The sequence below is a fragment of the Lithobates pipiens genome, unplaced genomic scaffold (genome assembly GCF_037356315.1).
Source record: "Lithobates pipiens isolate NorthernLeopardFrog02 unplaced genomic scaffold, aLitPip1_a1.2 Scaffold_18, whole genome shotgun sequence".
NCBI classification, from domain to species: Eukaryota; Metazoa; Chordata; class Amphibia; order Anura; family Ranidae; genus Lithobates; species Lithobates pipiens.
In genome coordinates this window covers 90584396-90604146 of record NW_027507758.1, presented here as the reverse complement: position 1 = coordinate 90604146, position 19751 = coordinate 90584396, and the positions used below count along the sequence as shown (strand labels likewise).

Below are 19751 nucleotides of genomic sequence, written 5' to 3'. Positions count from 1 at the left end.
TCGAGAGAGAGATCAATTAATATTCCAGTGAAATCTGCTAAGAATTTAGAAATAGTGTTCCAAAAATTTTATAAATTTCTGCAGCTCCACAGGGTGTGGAGTAGATTTCCTATATGTTCATTACATCTCCAGCATAGGTAAAGAAGAGAGGTACATTTTTGATAATCTCTATAGAGTCAAATACCATCTATTTAGTATTTTTTGGAAATTATCACAATGTTCAATACAGGATGAAGCTTTTCTAGATGTTAGTTATGCCTTCCGCCATTGTTCTCCTGTAAAAACCTGTGATAAGTAATTTTCCCATTTAAACATTTGAGGATTTTTGTACCCTCACTTCTACAGATTTTAATGACCAATACAAGCCTAAAGCCTCATACACATGATCGGACTTTGTACAAACTTTCCCGTGGATTTTTGTACAACGGGCATCGGCCGTGAACTTGTATTGCATACACACGGCTAGGGATGGCCTTGCGGTTTGCCCGGCGGTCAGTTTGCGGCAAATTTTGCGTGTTCGCGATTCGCCAAACTGGCTGACTTCTGCCGCTGTTTGCGCGGCGGACATATGCGTTTACATTGTGAAAGAACTTTGACCCACGATGACACATCCATCATGGGGTACAGGACAGCCAATTGAGACATTTCAGCACATGGACAATTGGACATTCCCCCTACCTTATAAATAGACCAGATCTGGCGGCCATTTTACATTCTGTCTTTTGTCAGTGTAGGGAGAGGTTGCTGTGTGGAGCAGGGACAGTCAGTTTAATCACTAGCTATTACTATTAGGTCCACAAAGGTCCTTTTAAGGACTGGTATAGGTGTACAGTATATAGGGTTGTACACGTATAATATACTTTCTTTCAAATATAGAAAGCCTATTATACTTGACTGCTGACCGATTCTGAAGCTGTCTTTTATCAGTGTAGGGACTGAGGGACAGTCTGCAAATCACTAGCTACTAGGTCCACAAAGGTCCTTTTAAGGACTGGTATAGGTGTACTATTTGGTGTGCAGTATATAGGGGTGTAATACACGTATAAAATACTTGCACATATAGAAAGCATAGTATAGTGCATTTCCACTGTGCAGCATTGTGAATGCTGAGTGGTTCTGCAGCGATACTACGAAGAGTGACAAAGGCAAAAAAAAAAAAAGTATTATAACTGGTGTGATAGACCAGTGGCCCCCAAAAACGACAGATTGAAGCAGGGTGTTCTATACCTTCTTCAACATACATACTGCACTTTTCTAGAGACTTTTATCACAGGGTCATTTAAAAAATGACAGGCAGAGCAAGAGGCAGGCCCTTCCGCAGGGGTGTTAGGGGTAGGGCAGGAGCAACATACTTGAGCCAAAGTGGCAAATTGCAGAAGGTGCGTGCGCTTACGTCAAAGGACGAACCAGACTTGGTTGAGTGGCTCACTCAGCCTTACTCTTCTACACCCTCCTCCATCCTCTCGATCTGCACCCTCTTCACTCTCTGCTGTGTGCACATTCAAAAAAAGACACTACCACCAACAAGTGCTCTCTATCTTGGTGCCGGTGTCAGTGCTCTCTATCACGGTGCCGGTGTCAGTGCTCTCTATCACGGTGCCGGTGTCAGTGCTCTCTATCACGGTGCCGGTGTCAGTGCTCAGTCTCTATCATGGTGCTGGTTTCAGACAGTGAGGGAGATAGCAGAGGAAAAGCCAATCAGCAGGCAGTGCCAGCACCATGTCTGAGGATCAGCACTGGCACCTCCGGACCACCGCAGTGGAGCCCTGCATAGGTGGGGGTAAGGGCCGGGCAGAGGGAGGGGCTCAAGCACAGGTTGGCACACTGGGACACTGGCACAGGACGCGCTGTCCTGACTGTAGCACTGATCATCTCCTGCACCCCCTTCATAGCCTGCCCTGACCTTGCCTCTCCCCTATGGCCTTCATGCGCTCCTGAATTGTCAAAATTTCACAGATAAAAAAAGAATGCTCGTCGTTGTCGATCCCAGATTCACTTAATACTTTTGTTATGTCAGTGTCCATGTGGTGGGACTATGTGTGCACAGCTAGTAAGTATTTTGTGGCTGAAAATATGACCTGGAGGCTTTTTAAGGTTCACCTGCCATTAAAGTCAATGGGGTCCGCCGCGAACTTTGCGGTTCGTGAACTTTTGGCCGCGTTCGCAAAACGTCCCGTCGGAAGTTCATCCATCACTGCACACGGCAGGACTTTTTCAGCAAACTTTCACCAAATCACGTGGTTTTTCTGCTCTTTACCGTCACCTTTGGTCAACTTCTGTATTGTTGTCTGATCTTTTGCATTGGTTCTGAGCATGCGTTTTTGTACTTTGTACAAAATCAGACTTTGCTCCATCTGACTTTTGTTGCCGGAAAGTTTGCCGGAAAGTTTGGCCATTCGCACAGCTAACAAAAGTCAGATGAAAACCGAAAAAGTTTGTCCGATGGATCATACACACCGTCGGATGTTGCCTTAAAACAGCTCATTTGCATGTTGGCTGTCAAAAAGTCAGATCGTGTGTATGGGCCTTAAGAAATACAAAATTACTAAAACATTACATGTAGGCATGTTTAGTTCTTACTTTTTGCTCTTCCCTTTCTTCTGCCATATGACATTTCTCTAGTCCCCATGCTCTCAGAAAGTCACGCAAGTAGCCAAATAAAGTGACAAGACCAAAGCCTATGTAGGTGAACACAGCAACGTACAATGGAGCTTCTTCAAAGGATTCCTTGAACTCTCTGTTGTACAGACCACAATTTGCTTTTCCGTTCTGTAAAGAGAGAGAGAAAAGGAAATAAGTGGCAAACACAATCAGCATGTAAAATATGCAAATAACATGACCCTTAACCCTTTTGTGTCCAGAGCTCATTGAAGCCTAGATGTCCAGGGTTAAAGTATAAAAGCAAAACTTGTTTTAAAATTTTGGATAGAGTTGGGATGGATTAAAACGCTTGTCAGTTTGTATTGCTGTATTGGTGTCCCCATTAGGGAGATTCACCATCTCCATTTGTCCCATTTACCATTATCAATCATGAAAGTGAAAGTAAAAGAAAATCCCACATTTTGGGTTGCCTCCAGAAAAGTAAATGAGGGGAAATTTTCCAACGGTGACACTAGTTCTGGTGAGTTAGGGGTCCCCAAGAGATTGCCTTAATTTGCAGGGATTTCCTCTCACTTCCTGTTTTGGCTATGGGACAGGAAGTGAAGGTCCCCAATGGGACAAAGAGGGCAAAAATAAACCTAACAGGAATTATATGCCCCCCCGGCCCTTACTCTATCCAAAATGAAATAAAAAAAGGTTTAGAAGCATCTATTAACTTAACTAGAATTCTCTGATCTCATTGAGGCCTAGATCAGCATTTCTCAAACTTTTCTCAGTCAAGGCATCCTTTAAAATGATGGACTTAACAGGTACCCCATTCTAAAATGAATTCTAATAGTTTTACATAATGCAGCAACATCCACACACCTTAGAGGTGATTTATTCGTCACCTTTGCACACTGGTACCAACTAGTATTCTAGTGTTTCTCCCCATCTCAACTAATGTGACCCCATCAACTCATGACGCCATTGGTTGTTAGAATGCCGGCAACTAGATGGTTGTAATGGTACACAATGAAAACTTGTGGCTTTGTGTAACTAAAGGCAGACTTCATCCACCCCCTGGTATGTATACAATTTTTGGCCAATTTATTTAGGCATTTTGCCAAGGCACCCCTGAAGAAACCTGAAGGCACCCTGGTTGAAAAAGGCTGATCTAGATGCTCAGGCTAAATCTATTTGCCTCTATCAACTTGAATAAAATCGTGATCCCATGACTCACACCCCCCCCCCCTTTTTTTCTGTCTGCTTGCTTTCTTGTTTTGGGGGATAACCTTTGATTTGTACGATGAGTATTTGATTTGTTTCTTTATAGTGTTCTATCGATCATTCTAATCCACATGTTGGCATGGATCCCGACACATTGATCGCAAAGACACCATATGTTTATAAGGGGGGACAAGAGACCTGTCTTTGACAGATATCCCGTTCTCACTTCCGGGAGTCCGGGCCACAGCCCGTGACATCACCGCGAGGCTTCCTCCTCCTCTCCCTGTCGCCGGGCCAGTAGTAGAGAGGAGTGGGGCCTCATGCATGCACAGTAGGGTTCCCGGCATGAAGCTATAAGGCTACACTGCCAGGTTCCGTTACCTGCAATGGCAGTGGCAGCACCTAGACAGCTGATGGAATCAAAATGCAGTGCCGACATTGCTGGACTCCAGGACAGGTAAGTGTTCGATTGTTTGAAAGCCAGCAGCTGCAGTATGTGTAGCAGCTAACTTTTTAATTTTAAATTTTTTTGGGGGTGGAACACTGCTTTAATCTTTACTTGATTAATATCTCTACGTTTGTCTGATTTTTTTTCTCTCCGTCCTTTCAACAATTTTTTTGGGATGAGTGGTCTTTAGCAAGAATGACAAATTTTCGTGAAATATATATACATATACATTACACATATACACATTATATATATATATATATATATATATATATATATATATATATATATATATATATATATACAAAAAAATCAAATACACAAATTGTTTTTTTCAGATATTATTATTGTAGCTCACAATTACAGTATTAAACCAAGGCACACTGCTAATTTACAGGCTTCAGGGGCATCAGTGGGTTGAAGGTTATTTTTTTGTGTATGAATATTCAGCCTGGATGTTTCTTAGTAGCTCACATAGCAAGCACAGAATTGGAAATCACTCTACTACAAACATTACTGAAGTGACTAAGACGTTCACCTTTCACTTAAATTTGAGTTCTAGGTATGTCTACGGTCAGATTTTACACAGCTAGGATGCATGCTTTTTTTTCTTTTTTACACATTCACCTCTCCTGTGCTGGCATCCTCGCAACCGAGGATTAACATTTCAGCACAGACATATGAAGAGATATGAAATCTCCAGATTTTTGTTAAATATCATTCTACAATCAGCTTTTGTCCTAGTTCATACCATCAAAAACTTCAAACAAACAGTCATCCCGGTTGTCATTTGCCAGGGGTTCCCATAGATTAGCTGCAGGGAGAAGCACCATTGAAAGCATGGCTGCTCGCCACACTGTCAGCATTTAGGGCCGATCATTGCATGCAATTGCTCGATGAAAGATTGCTTGTGGGCAGCCCTTCCCATTGTATTGTATTCAATGTGGCTTCCACATGCACCTAATTGCTGGGAATCTCAGTGGTGTCTTCCGCATGTAATCGCTAACAGTCCCATTCGAAAGCATGAATGGGGACTAACTGATAACAGTCTGCAGAGGCAGAGAGCACAGGTAAAAAAAAAAAGTTCTCACTTGTATATTTAAAGTGGAAGTAAACCCTCCTATTGTTTTTAGCCAAGGAAGCTGCCATCTTGTGTTCCGGTAAGGAGCTCTGAAGTTCCGGAAAGGTATGCCTGACTTTCAGAGTGCATGCACAACTAACATCAGCGGCTGCATGCAGGATGAAGATCTCAAAAAAACATGAAGGTTTAGATAATATTAATTTTACCTACAGGTAAGCCTTACTATCAGCTTACCTGTAGGCAAAAATAAAGCGGGGTTTACACCTGCTTTAAGTAGTATAGGCACTTTTTTAATCTTTTACAAAGCTATACCTGCTAAAGGGGCCAGCCTGAAGTGATCTAGCAGGACTTAATTTTCTGACTTCCAATTTAACCCCTTCCCGCCGAGCGTACGCAGATGTGCATATTCGGCTTCCAGGGGGTTATAGCGATCGGCTTTCAAGCCATAAGAACCGATGCAGCTAAAAGCCGCTCGGCTGTTATGCAAGAGGAGCGGGAGGGGACGTCCCTCCCTCCCGCCGCTCTTACCGGGGCTCCCGTTCAATCGCGAGTCTCCATAAACAAACCGCCGCTTCTGGCGGGTAGGTATAGACTGGAATGAAGCCGTATACAGAACGGCCGAAAACGGCGATCTGAATACTTTGAAGAGTAAAGGAGTGCCTAGTTAGGGCACTTTAAAGTGAGGGGAAGGGGAGTGAAAAGTCCTTATGATGCCTAATGTTCAGGAGTACTATTATTTCATATGGGTGTTTAAATATGTACAGTAGAATAATAAGTTTGGTCAACTACACTTTTATTATTTGTATGAAATCTTTATTTTGCTGAGAAGCATAACAGGGTGCCATAATAACACTTAGCTTACTGAACTTGTCCTCTTTCTGATTAAAAAAGTCCAGCTTTGCCTGCTTATATGTTGGCTGCCTCTGTAGAATGAGCATTCCGAGAAGTCTTGTCTGTAATATACAGTGCATCTGGAAAGTATTCACAGCGCTTCATTTTTTCCACATTTTGTTATGTTACAGCCCTATTTCAAAATGGATTCAATTCAATATTTTCCTCAAAATCATAGCTCTCAACTGTCCCTGATTTCGAGGGACTCCCCTGATTTGGAGCAATGTCCCTCTGTCCCCCTCATTTTGGTCTCATCTATATAGTTGTATATTAAAATGCACTTTTTATCTTTCAAAAAGTATTTCCCAGTACTAAACCTTTCATCCAAATTCTAAATTGCTGCATTTGTAAACTTTCGAAGCCAATATAAAAGGAATAGTAGTGGTAATTACTGCAAGGGTAAAGCATAATGGGTTACTATGCATCGCATAGTAGTCCATTATGTATCACTTACCTGACACAGGAGTCAGTAATGTTTCACCGCTGTCCCCTGTAGTCCGGCGCATCTTCTCGGTTGGTCTCGCCGCTCCGCCGCTGTCATTCGCCGAAGCCGCGATGACGTCACTCCCGCACATGCGCACGGGAACCGTCGCTCGCGGCATATCGCTGTTGACTGCGGTGCGCTCAGTGCGACTGCGCCTGTCTTTCACCAAATATCTCCTAAACCGTGTAGGTTTAGGAGATATTTCTTGGACCTACAGGTAAGCCTTAATCTAGGCTTACCTGTAGGTCAAAGTGTGTTGTAAGGGTTTACAACCACTTTAATTAACTTTTTTTTGTTAAGTCTCCTTTTTGGGGTTGTGGTGAGGGGGGGGGCGGGGCGTAAGTCCTTTACCTAAATACCTTTTCTAGTAGGTGTCCCTCATTCCAATCTCAAAATGTATTAAAAATAAGGCCTCATGCACACGGACGTTTTTACAGCCGCTTTTTTGAGTGTTTTTTGCAGATTAAAAAGGCCTGTCCATGTTAGTCTATGGCTTCATGCCCACCTAGGCGTTTTTGAGCTGCAAATGGCATAGGCGGTTTTAAGCTGTAAAAAAAAACCAGGACCAGTGCGTTCCCTGGCGTGGAGCTAGAGCTGTAAAAACGCGAATCGCGGGAAAACGCGCAAAAACGCACACAAACGCGCAACATATTTTCTTTGTTTTCTGAGTGCTATAGCCAAGAGATGTGTTTCTTTAAAAACGCTACTTAACGCTAACGCTAAAAAACCCGCAAAAACCCGCAAAAACCCCAATGCAAAACGCAGTAAAAATCGCGTTTTTAACGCCGATTTTTCCAGGCGTCGGAGCTAGCTTTGCAGCCAGTTTTTTAAAACGTCCGTGTGCATGAGCACTAAAAAGTGAAAAAAATACCATATACAGAAGTAATCACAGCCTTTGCCATGACACTCAAATTGAGCTCAGGTGCATCCTGTTTCCACGGACTTCCTTGGAGATGTTTCTACAACTTGATTGGAGACAACCTGTGGTAAATTCAATTGATTTGGAAAGGCACACACCTGTCTATATAAGGTTCCCCAATTAAAAGGGCATGTCAGAGCACAACACAGCCATGAAGTCCAAGGAATTGCCTGTAGACCTCCAAGACAGGATTGCAACGATACAGATCTGGGGAAGGGTACAGAAAAATGTCTACAGCATTGAAGGTCCCAATGAGAACAGAGGCCTCCATCATCCGTCAATGGAAGAAGTTTGGAACCACCAGGACACTTCCTAAAGCAGGCCACCCGGCCAAAGTGAGCAATCGGGGGAGAAGGGTCTTAGTCGGGGAGGTGACCAAGAACCTGATGGTCACTCTGACAGAGCTCTAGCATTTCTAGGTGGAGAGAGGAGAAACTTTCAGAAGAACAACCATCTCTGCAACACTCCACCAATCAGTATGGTAGAGTGGCCAGACGGAAGCCACCACTCCGTAAAAGGCACTTGACAGCCCTCCTGGAGTTTTCCAAAAGGCACCTGAAGGACTCTCAGACCATGATAATCCAAAATTCTCTAGCCTGACTTAACAAAGATTGAAGTCTTTGGCCTGAATGGCAATCATCATGTCTGTAGGAAACCGGGCACCGCTCATCACCTGGCCAATACCAGCATAGTAGTGGAAGCATCATGCGGTAGGGATGTTTGACATCCTTGATGAAAACTTGCTCCAGAGCGCTCTGGACCTCAGACTGGGGCAAAGGTTCATCTTCCAACAGGACAACAACCCCAAGCACACAGCAAAGATAACAAAGGAGTATCTATGGGACAACTCTGTAAATGTCTTTAAGTGAGTGACCCAGCCAGAGCCCACACTAACCCGACTGAACATCTCTAGAGAGATCTTAAAATGGCTGTGCACCGACGCTCCCCATCCAACCTGATGGAGCTTCAGAGGTCCTGCAAAGAAGAATGGGAGAAACTGCCCAAAAAAATAGGTGTGCCAAGCTTGTAGCATCATACTTAAAAAGACCTGAGGCTACAATTGGTGCCAAAAGGTGCTTCAACAAAGTATTGAGCAAAGGTTGGGAATACTTATGTACATGGGATTTATTTCCTTTTTTATTTTTAATACATTTTCAAAGATTTAAAATTTTTCATGTTGTCATTATGGGGTATTGTTTGTAGAATTTTGATGAAAATAACAAAATTTAATCCATTTTGGAATGAGGTTGTAACAAAATGTGAAAAAAGTGAAGCACTGAATACTTTCCGGATGCACTGTAGGAGGCTGTTAAGCCCAGCTCGGAGTCCCTAAGCAGTGTGTATGCAACTTTATTGCTTACTACTCGCACTGTAGGAACAAACTAACGTCATGAAAAGATGGCAGTTTGCCTCAATTTTGCCACCTATTGGTTGCAAATGGTAAACACATAACACACACTTGACTAAACATACAATGAAAGATTAATTTCATTTTGCGCCCTGAACATAACTACTAAACAGAGAAACAAAATGAATGCAAAACACTATATATTTCTTTTAAAGCGGAATTAAACCCAAAAATGGCAAATATTGCAGCTTACCAATCATTAGATGTGGTGTCTGCATTCGTTTATTTATTTTTTTAAGCTTTGGTTCCAAAGATATTTACCTACCCAAGGACAGTGACATTTGCTTAGGATTAACTTCAGATTAAAGCGATATTAATCTTAAAACCAAAAATTTAATATATACTGTATATCAGCTTACCAATCATTAGGGGTAGTATCTGCATTAGTTGTCATTTTTTAGGCTTTTTCCCTCTGTTTTCACCTGGTGATCTGGCCAGTAGCATATTTCATGCATTAGAGTGCCCCCACTTTGGATAAAGGAGCACAGGGGGCACCTTTGGACAGCAGCATTGTCAGTCTGGGGGGATTGAGTGTTAGATGGACGAGCAGATTTAGACAACATTTTGAAGCCAAACTCCAGCTCACACTTTTTAAGCAGTTAGGCCCTTTTCACATGGAGCGGATCCATTTCGATGGACTCCACTAGCTCTGCTGAACCCCCGCTGAGCCGGCGGATGACAGGTCCGTCTCCACTCACTGTCAGAGGGCCGCTCTCCTCTATGAGGAGATCCAATGAAAACTGACAGCCTGTCCATTTTCATCCTATCCACAGGATGGATGGCGAACAAATCGGATCCTGCCGGATTGGATGGCAGGCGGGCATTCGACATATCTCCGCTGATATCCCCCTGCTCATAGAAGTCAATGGATGGCCTGATCGGATCTGCCTGAAAAGCGGACAGGTGGACCGATCGTGTGAAAGGGGCTTTACAGCAACAAAAAAGAAACAGCACTCAAAATGCCTCGTGCGTAAATTTGTGAATAAAGAAAAAGAATTCCAAAAAAAGAAAACCTGTGGTCGGACTTTAAAGGCACAACAAAACAGTAGAAATATACAAAAATATTATCATTTATTGAAATTATATATATATATATATATAAATATATATATATTATATATTTTGTTTATATATATATACCGTATATATATATATATATATATATATATATATATATATAAACAAAACAGGGACATTGATAAAAATCGTATATACAAAAACAATCTATGATATGAGCCCTCTTAGGGGCTTTTGGGATAAACGGTTTTACATAAATAAAATAATCTCGCCCCTCTAACTGCTACATCTGCAGGACAACTTGTCCTATTGAAAAAACAATGGGCTTAATGGCAGGATCACCAGGCGAAAAGAGAGAAAGCCTAAAAAAGAAAAACAATTGCCACCACCACATTTAGGAATCAGTACAATGAGGGGTTTTAGGTATAATACATAACGCTTTAAGGTCATCTGAAACAAGATTTGTTGAACATGTCTCCAACAGACTTACACATTCCATTAATTGTCTTTTCAAATGATAACTGGGACAGGCATACCGAGTAAAGAGAAAAAAAACCCTTACATAATAAAAGGTAAACCAGTTATGAGTTACATCCACTCACTATTAGAGCGCTTTGCATACTATACGTTACTTAGAAGCATCACGAGACAAGGAGACCGATACATAAACACCTTTGTTCTATAGTTACCTGGTGCGTCTGTGAAACAAAAATCCTAAGGGCCATGTGGCCAGTTTGGAAATGTATTGCCCATTCCCCACTGTGAGAAGATCTGTGTGATATTTAGCAGCTATCATGCATTTTTATAAAAATTAAAGAGAATCTAAAGGAAGTAAAAAAAAAAAAAAAACAGCAAACATGTCATACTTACCTGCTCAGTAATAGTTTTGCTAGTTTTGCATAAGAGCAGCCCCAATCCTCTTCTTGCTGGATCCCCCACTGGGGGTCCTGGCTCCTCCCTCCTGCCCCCAGTGGAAAGCCTCTTGCTATGGGGCACTCAAGCAGGCTCCCTCCTGAGCCGCCCTCTGTGTGTCCATTCACACACACACACACACACACACGCGCAGCTTGGCCCGACCCCCCGTTCTCCTCATTGGCTCACTGGCTGTGACTGAAAGCAGCAGGAGCCAATGGCTCCCACTGCCATATGTGCCAATGAGGAGACAGAGACCCAGGAGAGCCGAGGCTCCCATGCACACAGCTGGATCAAGATGGGGCTCAGGTAAGTATAAGGGGGAGTTGGAAAGCTGCACCCAGAAGGTTATTTACCTTAAAGTGCAGTTCCACCCAAAAATGGAACTTCCGCTTTAGGTGATGGGGGGGGGGGCAGCGAGTACCCTGTTACAGGCCCCCAGCTCCCACTTCCTCCCCTGGCGCCGGAAGGAAGATCACCTCTCCCCCTCCCAGAAATCTTCTGGGACACGTTACAGGTCCTAGAAGATTGCCCGGCCAATCACAGCACGGCTTGTGTGTGAGCCTGGCTGTGAAGCCACAGACGGGCGCCCACAGTTACAATGTTGGCACCGTGGATAGGAGGAGGAGGAGAAGAGCGGGGCTTTCTGCACTCACATTGCTGGACCGTGGGACAGGTAAGTGTCCGATTATTAAAAGTCAGCAGCTAAACTTTTTGTAGCTGCTGACTTTTAAATGGGTGGAACTCCTCTTTAAATCAATAGAATGCAATAAAGTAAAAACCTAGAAGAAGTTTAAAATGGAAATGAGACACATTTGTGTATTGATATAAAAATACGTTATAAATACCTTTTTTTTTTTTTTTTTTTTTATAAGTAATCACTTTCCCTCTGTTCTCAGCTGCATAAGAGCTGAGGGAGCAGAAGCAGCAGCACACTGAGCTTCCATGTGAATGGCTGTGCAGCAGAGGCGTATCGGGACAAGTCTGACCATTGGAGGAGAGCAGGCTTGTTCCCAGCATAGATAGAGAACTGACTACAGTGCGTTTCTCTGCTTAAAGAGGAGCACCACCCAAAATGGGAAGCTTAGTTTGTCTGCGCCCCACCACATTTGGCACCTTTTGGGGGGGGGGGGGGCGACAGGTACCTGCTCCCACTTCTGGCTCACTTTGCCGCAGCAAAGTAGTGAGTCGTTTGGCTCCTCCTCCTTCATCCCTGCAGCCGGCCAATTGAGAAAGCTAGTAGGAAACTGGCTGTGAAGCCGCAAAGCTTCTCTGCCGGTCTACCTTAGCCAAGATGGTGGCAGCAGCACTCGAGATCTGATTCAAGAATTGGCTCGGGTGAGGACACCGCTGGATGCCTGCCTGGACAGGTAAGTTCTAGTAAAAGTCAGCTGTTACAGTATTTGTAGCGACTGACTTTTTTTTTAATTTTTTTTTGGGGGGGGGGGGTTGATAAGAAGGTAGAGGGAGTGGCAGAAACTGTTGGGGTAACAAACGCTTTAACCACTTGCCGAGCAGCACACATATACATCGGCAAAGTGGCTTGTTCCTGCAAATCGCCGTATGGGTATGTCGGCTCCTTTAAGAGCCATAGCAGGTGCGCACTGCATGGCGGGGGACACAATGCACATGGCTGGCAGGGGAGATGAACGCCAGCCACTTGCAATCCTGGGCACGAGGCGCACAATGGGGATTGGTTTATGTAAACACACAAATCCCTGTTCTGAAAGAGGAGACACAGATCTGCTGTTCGTAGTAATTATGGATAGAGATAGGTCTCCTCCTCCAGTCAGTCCCATCCCCCCACAGTTAGAAACACATACGAGGGAACACATTTAACCCCTTGATCGCCCCTAGTGTTAACCCCTTCCCTGCCAGTGACATTCACAAAGTAATTAGTGCATTTTTATAGCACCGATCGCTGTATGAACGTCAATGGTCCCAAAATAGCGTCAAAAGTATCCGATCTGTCCGCCGCAATGTCGTAGTCCCGCATAAAATCCCAGATCACCGCCATCACTAGTAAAAAGGAATAAAAATGCCATAAATCTATCCAACAGTTTGTAGGCGCTATAACTTTTGTACAAACCAATCAATATCCGCTTATTGCGATTTTGTTTACCAAAAATATGTAGAAGAATAGATATTGGCCTAAACTGATTAAGATTTTTTTTTTTTTTTAATTTGAGGATATTTATTATTGCAAAAAGTAAAAAATATTGTTTTTGTCAAAAATTTTCTTTTTTTTCTTTATAGAGCAAAAAATATAAACCGTGGTGATCAAATACCACCAAAAAAAGGTTTGTGAGAAAAAAAAAAAAGGACGTCAATTTTGTTTGGGTACAGCGTCGCACGACCGCGCAATTGTTAGTCAAAGCGACACAGAACCCTATAACAAAAAAATGGCCTGGTCACTAAAAGGGGCTGAAGTGGTTAAAGTTTTGTCTGTTTTCTTTTTCTAGATCAGATGATCAATGTGTGGTAATGTTTCTATGTAAATTTCAATATTCTATATGTGTACGGGTGTATGCTCGTTTTTTTATGCAAACTGCTTCCTTCTTTGCAGTTACACAACGGTTATGCTTTGCTTTTTCTTTTAAACAATGTCGTTCTATAAGTTGGCCGACTTATTGGAAACGATGCACTCCCTCCCAAAGGCAGATAAAGCTGAACTCCAAGCAAACAGCTATGCAGATTCAATACATATAATGTAGCTGTTCTACCTGCCAATGGATTTGTATTTCTGCCCATCCAGTTCTGAAACTGACACAACTTTGGCACACAACACATTCCCTGCCTAGCTAAGGAAAAGACCTGATGTGTCTTTGCTGGTGTCTTCTCTACACCTTTCTTGCAACTAGACAGAGAAAGGAGAAGCAGCACTCTGAGGATCTGCTTTGTTCTCCGCTCTCCTCTTTTTAGCATGCTCCTTGCATTGCATCATGGCTCCCTGTGCTGCTTCTCCTTGGCAATCCCTGAGTTCTGCTGTACAGGGACTCCAAGAGGCTGTTACTAAGTCATATTCAGGTAGTTACAGAAGTCCAGTTGAATGTGACTAACTACTACTGGATTTACCACAACCTTATTATGCAAGTACACTCTTGCTCTTCATCATGTCTACTGTTCAAGAACACTTATTTCATATGGGGGTTGATATACAGTATCTCACAAAAGTGAGTACACCCCTCGCATTTTTATAAACATTTTATTCCATCTTTTCATGTGACAACACTGAAGAAATTACACTTTGCTGCAATGTAAAGTAGTGAGTGTACAGCTTGTATAAGTGTAAATTTGCTGTCTCAAAATACAGCCAATAATGTCTAAACCGCTGGCAACAAAAGTGAGTTCACCGCTAAGTGAAAATGTCCAAATTGGGCCCAGTTAAACATTTTTCCTCCCCATGTCATGTGACTCATTAGTGTTACAAGGTCTCAGGTGTGAATGGGGAGCAGGTGAGTTGAATTTGGCGTTATCGTTCTCACCCTCTCATACTGGTCACTGGAAGTTCCTCATGGCAAAGAACTCTGAAAAAAAAAAAATTGTTGCTCTACATAAAGATGCCCAAGGCTATAATAAGATTGCCAAGACCCTGAAACTGAGCTGCAGCACGGTGGCCAAGACCAGACAGTGGTTTACTAGAACAGGTTCCACTCAGAACAGGCCTCGCCATGGTCAGCATAAGAAGTTGAGTGCACGTACTCCGCGTCATATCCAGAGGTTGTCTTTGGGAAATAGACGTACGAGTGCTGCCAGCATGGCTGCAGAGGTTGTCAGTGCTCAGACCAAACACTGCATCAAATCGGTCTGCATGACTGTTGTCATGATGCACAAGAAAGCCCGCAGTTTGCTGAAGACAAGCAGACTAAGGAAATGGATTTCTGGAACCATGTTCTGTGGTCTGATGAGACCAAGATAAACTTATTTGGTTCAGATGGTGTCAAGCGTGTGTGGTGGCAATCAGGTGAGGAGTACAAAGACAAGTGTGTCTTGCCTACAGTCAAGCATAGTGGTGGGAGTGTCATGGTCTGGGGCCGCATCAGTGCTGCCTACACTGGAGAGCTACAGTTCATTGAGGGGACCATGAAGGCCAACATGTACTGTGACATACTGAAGCAGAGCATGATCCCCTCCCTTCGGAGGGGATCACCTACAAGATGACCACTGCCTTGCTAAAGAAGCTGAGGGTAAAGGTGATTGACTGGCCAAGCATTTTTCCAGACCTAAACCCTATTGAGCATCTGTGGGGCATCAAACAGGAGGTGGAGGAGTGCAAGGTCTCCAACATCCACCAGCTCTGTGATGTCATCATGGAGGAGTGGAAGAGGACTCCAGTAGCAACCTGTGAAGCTCTTGTGAACTCCATGCCCAAGAGGGTTAAGGCAGTGCTGGAAAATAATGGTGGCCACACAATATTGACCCTTTGGGCCATATTTGGACATTTTCACTTAGGGGTGTACTCACTTTTGTTGCCAGCGGTTTACACATTAATGTCTGTGTGTTGAGTTATTTTGAAGGGGACAGAAAATTTACACTGTTATACAAGCTGTACACTAACTACTTTACATTGTAGCAAAGTGTCATTTCTTCAGTGTTGTCACATGAAAAGATATAAGAAAATATTTACAAAAATGTGAGGAGTGTACTTACTTTTGTGAGATAATATATACTATAAGGCCTCATGCAAACAGGGCATTAAAAGAAACGAGCAAAGTCAGTACCAACGCCAGGAAAAAAAACGGCTGTAAAAAACGTGCTTTTAGAATTTTTTGCGTTTCTCTGCCCTCTTCTATTTTCCACTCCCAAATCCAATTACTACAGCTTAAAAATGCTTGATGCAGCATCAGACTTTTTACAGCTGTAATGCTGTTGCTCCAGAGCACACTGGCCCTGGGTTTTGTTTTTTTGCAGCTTGAAAACATCTTTGCCACTTACATCTCCTTAAAGTGGTTGTATACCGCTGAATGTTTTATTTTTTCTTATTCCTGCAACGTAAAGTCATAATGTGCTAGTATGCATTGCATACTACCACATTATGTGAAACTTACCTTAAAACAAAGCTGTTCCAGTGCCTCAATGTCAGTGCTGCAGCTGCTTCCATTTTCACCAGTCTTGCTTCCGGGTTTGCGGACTGTGACTGGCCGTGGCCACGATGATGTCACATTTCTGCAGGGGAGCCGCCGTTTACGACACAGGGTTCGGAAGGAATGGTACCGCTGACCATTCCTTCAGAGTGGATGCGCCAGTGATGTCACTGTCTGCATGTAAATGTAAATATCTCCTAAAAGGTACACGTTATGGAGAGATTTACACTGCCTGTAGGCAAGCCTTATTATAGGCTTACCTATAGGTAAATGTCAGCAGAGGAGTTTACTTAGGCAGGCATGCAGTGTAGGTGACATCACATGCAGTGTAAACCTGACCATTACTGCAGTCTTATCAGCTGAAGCTGATAAGACTGACAAAGGCAAACACGAGATAATCGGCACAAGTAAATACTATGAAATAAAACTAGTCAGCTATGAGCAGGGAAGCAGGGTCGCCATAGAAACTTTGGATTGAGAAGGAGGCTTGGTAAACAGTACAGGAAGTGCTCAATGTAAGGGCGGAAATACACTCCACGGTGGACTCAGAAAACAATACTTAAGATGGCGCTGCCTAACCCCTGGAAACAAGTTTTTTAAAATTTCTTTAACCACTTGGGATCCGCGCTATTGCCAAATGACGGCATTAGCGCGGACCTACTTTTCCGGGACTACGTCTATTGACGTCGTCCCGTGCACAAGCGGCCTGCGCGCCTCCTGAGGGGCGCGCGCGGCGCGCTCTGTGATCGGCGAGTCCATGAGACTCGCCTGATCACCGATCCGTGCAAGGGGTCGATCCCGACCCCTTATCACGTGATCAGCTGTCAGCCAATGACAGCTGATCATGTGATAGAACGGAGCCAGTAATCGGCTATTATTCCTCCTCGCGCTGACAGCGCGAGGAGAAAAAAAAAAAGCCGATCACCGGCGGCCGTGATCGGGACATCAGTCCCGATCACGGCCAGCAATACAAGCCACCACCTGCCCCCTGCCAGTGCCCACCTGCCCGCTGAAGTGCCATCCTGAATAAAAGTAAGTGCCCCCCGTCAGTGCCACCCAGCAGTGCCCATAGTGCCCACAGTGCCACCCACAGTGCCACCGACAGTGCCCACAATCTGCCTCAAAGGTGCTGCACCCCAGTGCCGCCCATCAGTGCCCAGCAGTGCCGCCCATCAGTGCCCAGCAGTGCCGCCCATCAGTGCCCAGCAGTGCCACCTATCAGAGCCACCTATCAGTGCCACCTATCAGTGCCCATCAGTCCCATCTATCAGTGGTACCTATCAGTGCCCATCCGTGCCACCCATCCGTGCCACTTATCCGTGCCACCCATCCGTGCCATCTTATGTGTGCCCATCTTTGCCCATCAGTGCCGCCTTATCTGTGCCCATCGGTGCCACCTTATCTATGCCTATCAGTGCCCACCAGTGCAGCCCATCAGTGCCCACCAGTGCAGCCCATCAGTGCCCACCAGTGCAGCCCATCAGTGCCCACCAATGCAGCCCATCAGTGCCCACCAATGCAGCCCATCAGTGCCCACCAATGCAGCCCATCAGTGCCCACCAATGCAGCCCATCAGTGCCCACCAATGCAGCCCATCAGTGCCCACCAATGCAGCCCATCAGTGCCCACCAATGCAGCCCATCAGTGCCCACCAATGCAGCCTATCAGTGCCGCCTAATCAGCGCACTTCAATGAAGGAGAAAAATGACCCGTTTGCAAAATTTTATAACAAACTATTAAAACATGATTTTTTTTTTGCATCTTTTTTTGTTTGTTTAGCAAAAAATAAAACTCCGAGCTGTAACTAAATACCACCAAAAGAACGCTCTATTTGTGGGAAAAAAATGATAAAAATTTCATTTGGGTACAGTGTTGTATGACCGCGCAATTGTCATTCAAAGTGCATCAGCGCTGAAAGCTGAAAATTGGTCTGGGACTGAGGGGGGTTTAAGTGCCCAGTAAGCAAGTGGTTAAACAGTAAGTAATATGCGATTTGGGCTGGATTACAGTGGCTATGGTTTGATAATTACTTATTATAATGAACTAAATGAAAAGAAGCATCAGAGTGGGAGATGCATCCTATGCATTAAGGTGAACATGCCTGGCAGTTTTACTTACCTGAGCCCTGGAACCTCACCCGGCGGGGATGCGCTGTCCCTCTGCCCAGGGTTCCCGACTCTTGATTGGATAGATTAACAGCAGCGCTGTCATTGGCTCCCACTGCTGTCAATCAGATTCAATGACGTGGGCGCCGGGGCCGAGTCATACATTCGCCAGCTATGGACGCCGAATGATGGACTTGGGAGCACGCCTGCAAGGTAACCCCCCGGAGAGCGCTTCTCCTAGGGGGTTATCTGATGTAGGGAGGAACCGCCGAGGGACCCCTGAAGACGGTGTTCGGGGGGGGGGGGGCACCCTGTGCAAAACGAGCTGCATAGTGGAGGTAAGTATGATAGGAAAAGGGGGAAGGCAGTTTCTTGCCCCCCCCTTTTCCTCACGGGAGAGCGGCGGGATCAGCTGTTTCAAGTTCCCCCTGGGGAGCCTATGGCTCTCAGGGAGAACAGCTGTTTGTCACGTGTATTGTGGAGGGGTACAGGTGATCCCTCTTCAGATATGTGAAAATGCCCGGGAAGAACTAGTTTAAACCAGGCGGTAATGGGTTTATTATGGCTATAAAAAAGAGGGTTCCGTCAAGGGGGCTCATTCGCCTCAGAAGCGGAGCTGTGGTGTTCTCTCCCCTCCCAAAAAAAAAAAAAAAATTATATTCAATATATATTATATATATATATATATATATATATATATATATATATATATATATATATATATATATATATGATAACTTTTTTTATTTATAAAACACAAACTATAACTTGTCCCCCTTTGTTTTATTAAAACTTTATTAAAGAAAACACACTTTTTTTTTTTAAGCAAAGGTGACCTTACCACATAATTGTCAGTTTCAAGAGTTGGGAATTGTGTTGTTGCTGCCTGAGCCGTAGTGGCTGGGCTAGCTTTAAGCTTATTGGAATATGTATTTATTGAATAAATTTATTTATGTACAATTTTGAAACCAGTAATAAACAACGTGGCCTTTATTATTCCAAGTTCTTGTCTGCTAGTTTTCTTTTATCTATTCTAAAAAATTCCAGCCTGCTGTCCCATGGCGTGTTATTTTATTTTTTTTAATAATCAAAGCTTTACAATCACTTTAACCTTTTTATTTATTTTTTAAATAAAAAAGTTTGTTCCCTTGGCATAAAAATAAAACTCATATAGAGCGTTTTTTTTGTGCACAGTTTAGATGAGTTTAGTGGGTTTTTGCCAGAAAACTCCAACCAGAAGGTTTTTTTTTTTTTTTTTCTGCTTCTAAATGCCGAGCTCAAAATATGGCTTTAAAGGCCTCCTGTACACTGCTGCTGGTAAATGGACATTTAGGAGCAGTTGGGCATTCATCAGCTGCCCCTGAACTCTCCTCTATATTATCTTATTAGTACATGTACACAGGGTCGTTTCTAGTCGCTTCTAGGCAGTTGAGTTTAGAAGCATTTTTTGGAACGCAAAAAATAAATAAAAAATAATGCGTTCAGGACGGATGTTCAAAGACATTTCAAACACCAAAAGCCTGTAAACGCTGCAACTCGTGTTTGGTTTAAAGACGTTTTTCATTTTAACAGAAAACGATTCTAGACGCAAA

The 19751-nt window shown here is 43.7% G+C and overlaps 1 protein-coding gene across 1 annotated transcript in view; it reads right to left on the bottom strand.

Annotated features, from left to right (window-relative positions):
• Nucleotides 1-19751, bottom strand: part of LOC143987284 (serine palmitoyltransferase 3-like) — a 245041-nt gene that overhangs the window by 184616 nt on the left and 40674 nt on the right. The window contains exon 2 of the mRNA XM_077485909.1: nucleotides 2581-2769. Within this exon, the coding sequence (XP_077342035.1) occupies nucleotides 2581-2769 (189 nt within the window). The remainder of the gene's footprint in view (nucleotides 1-2580; nucleotides 2770-19751) is intronic.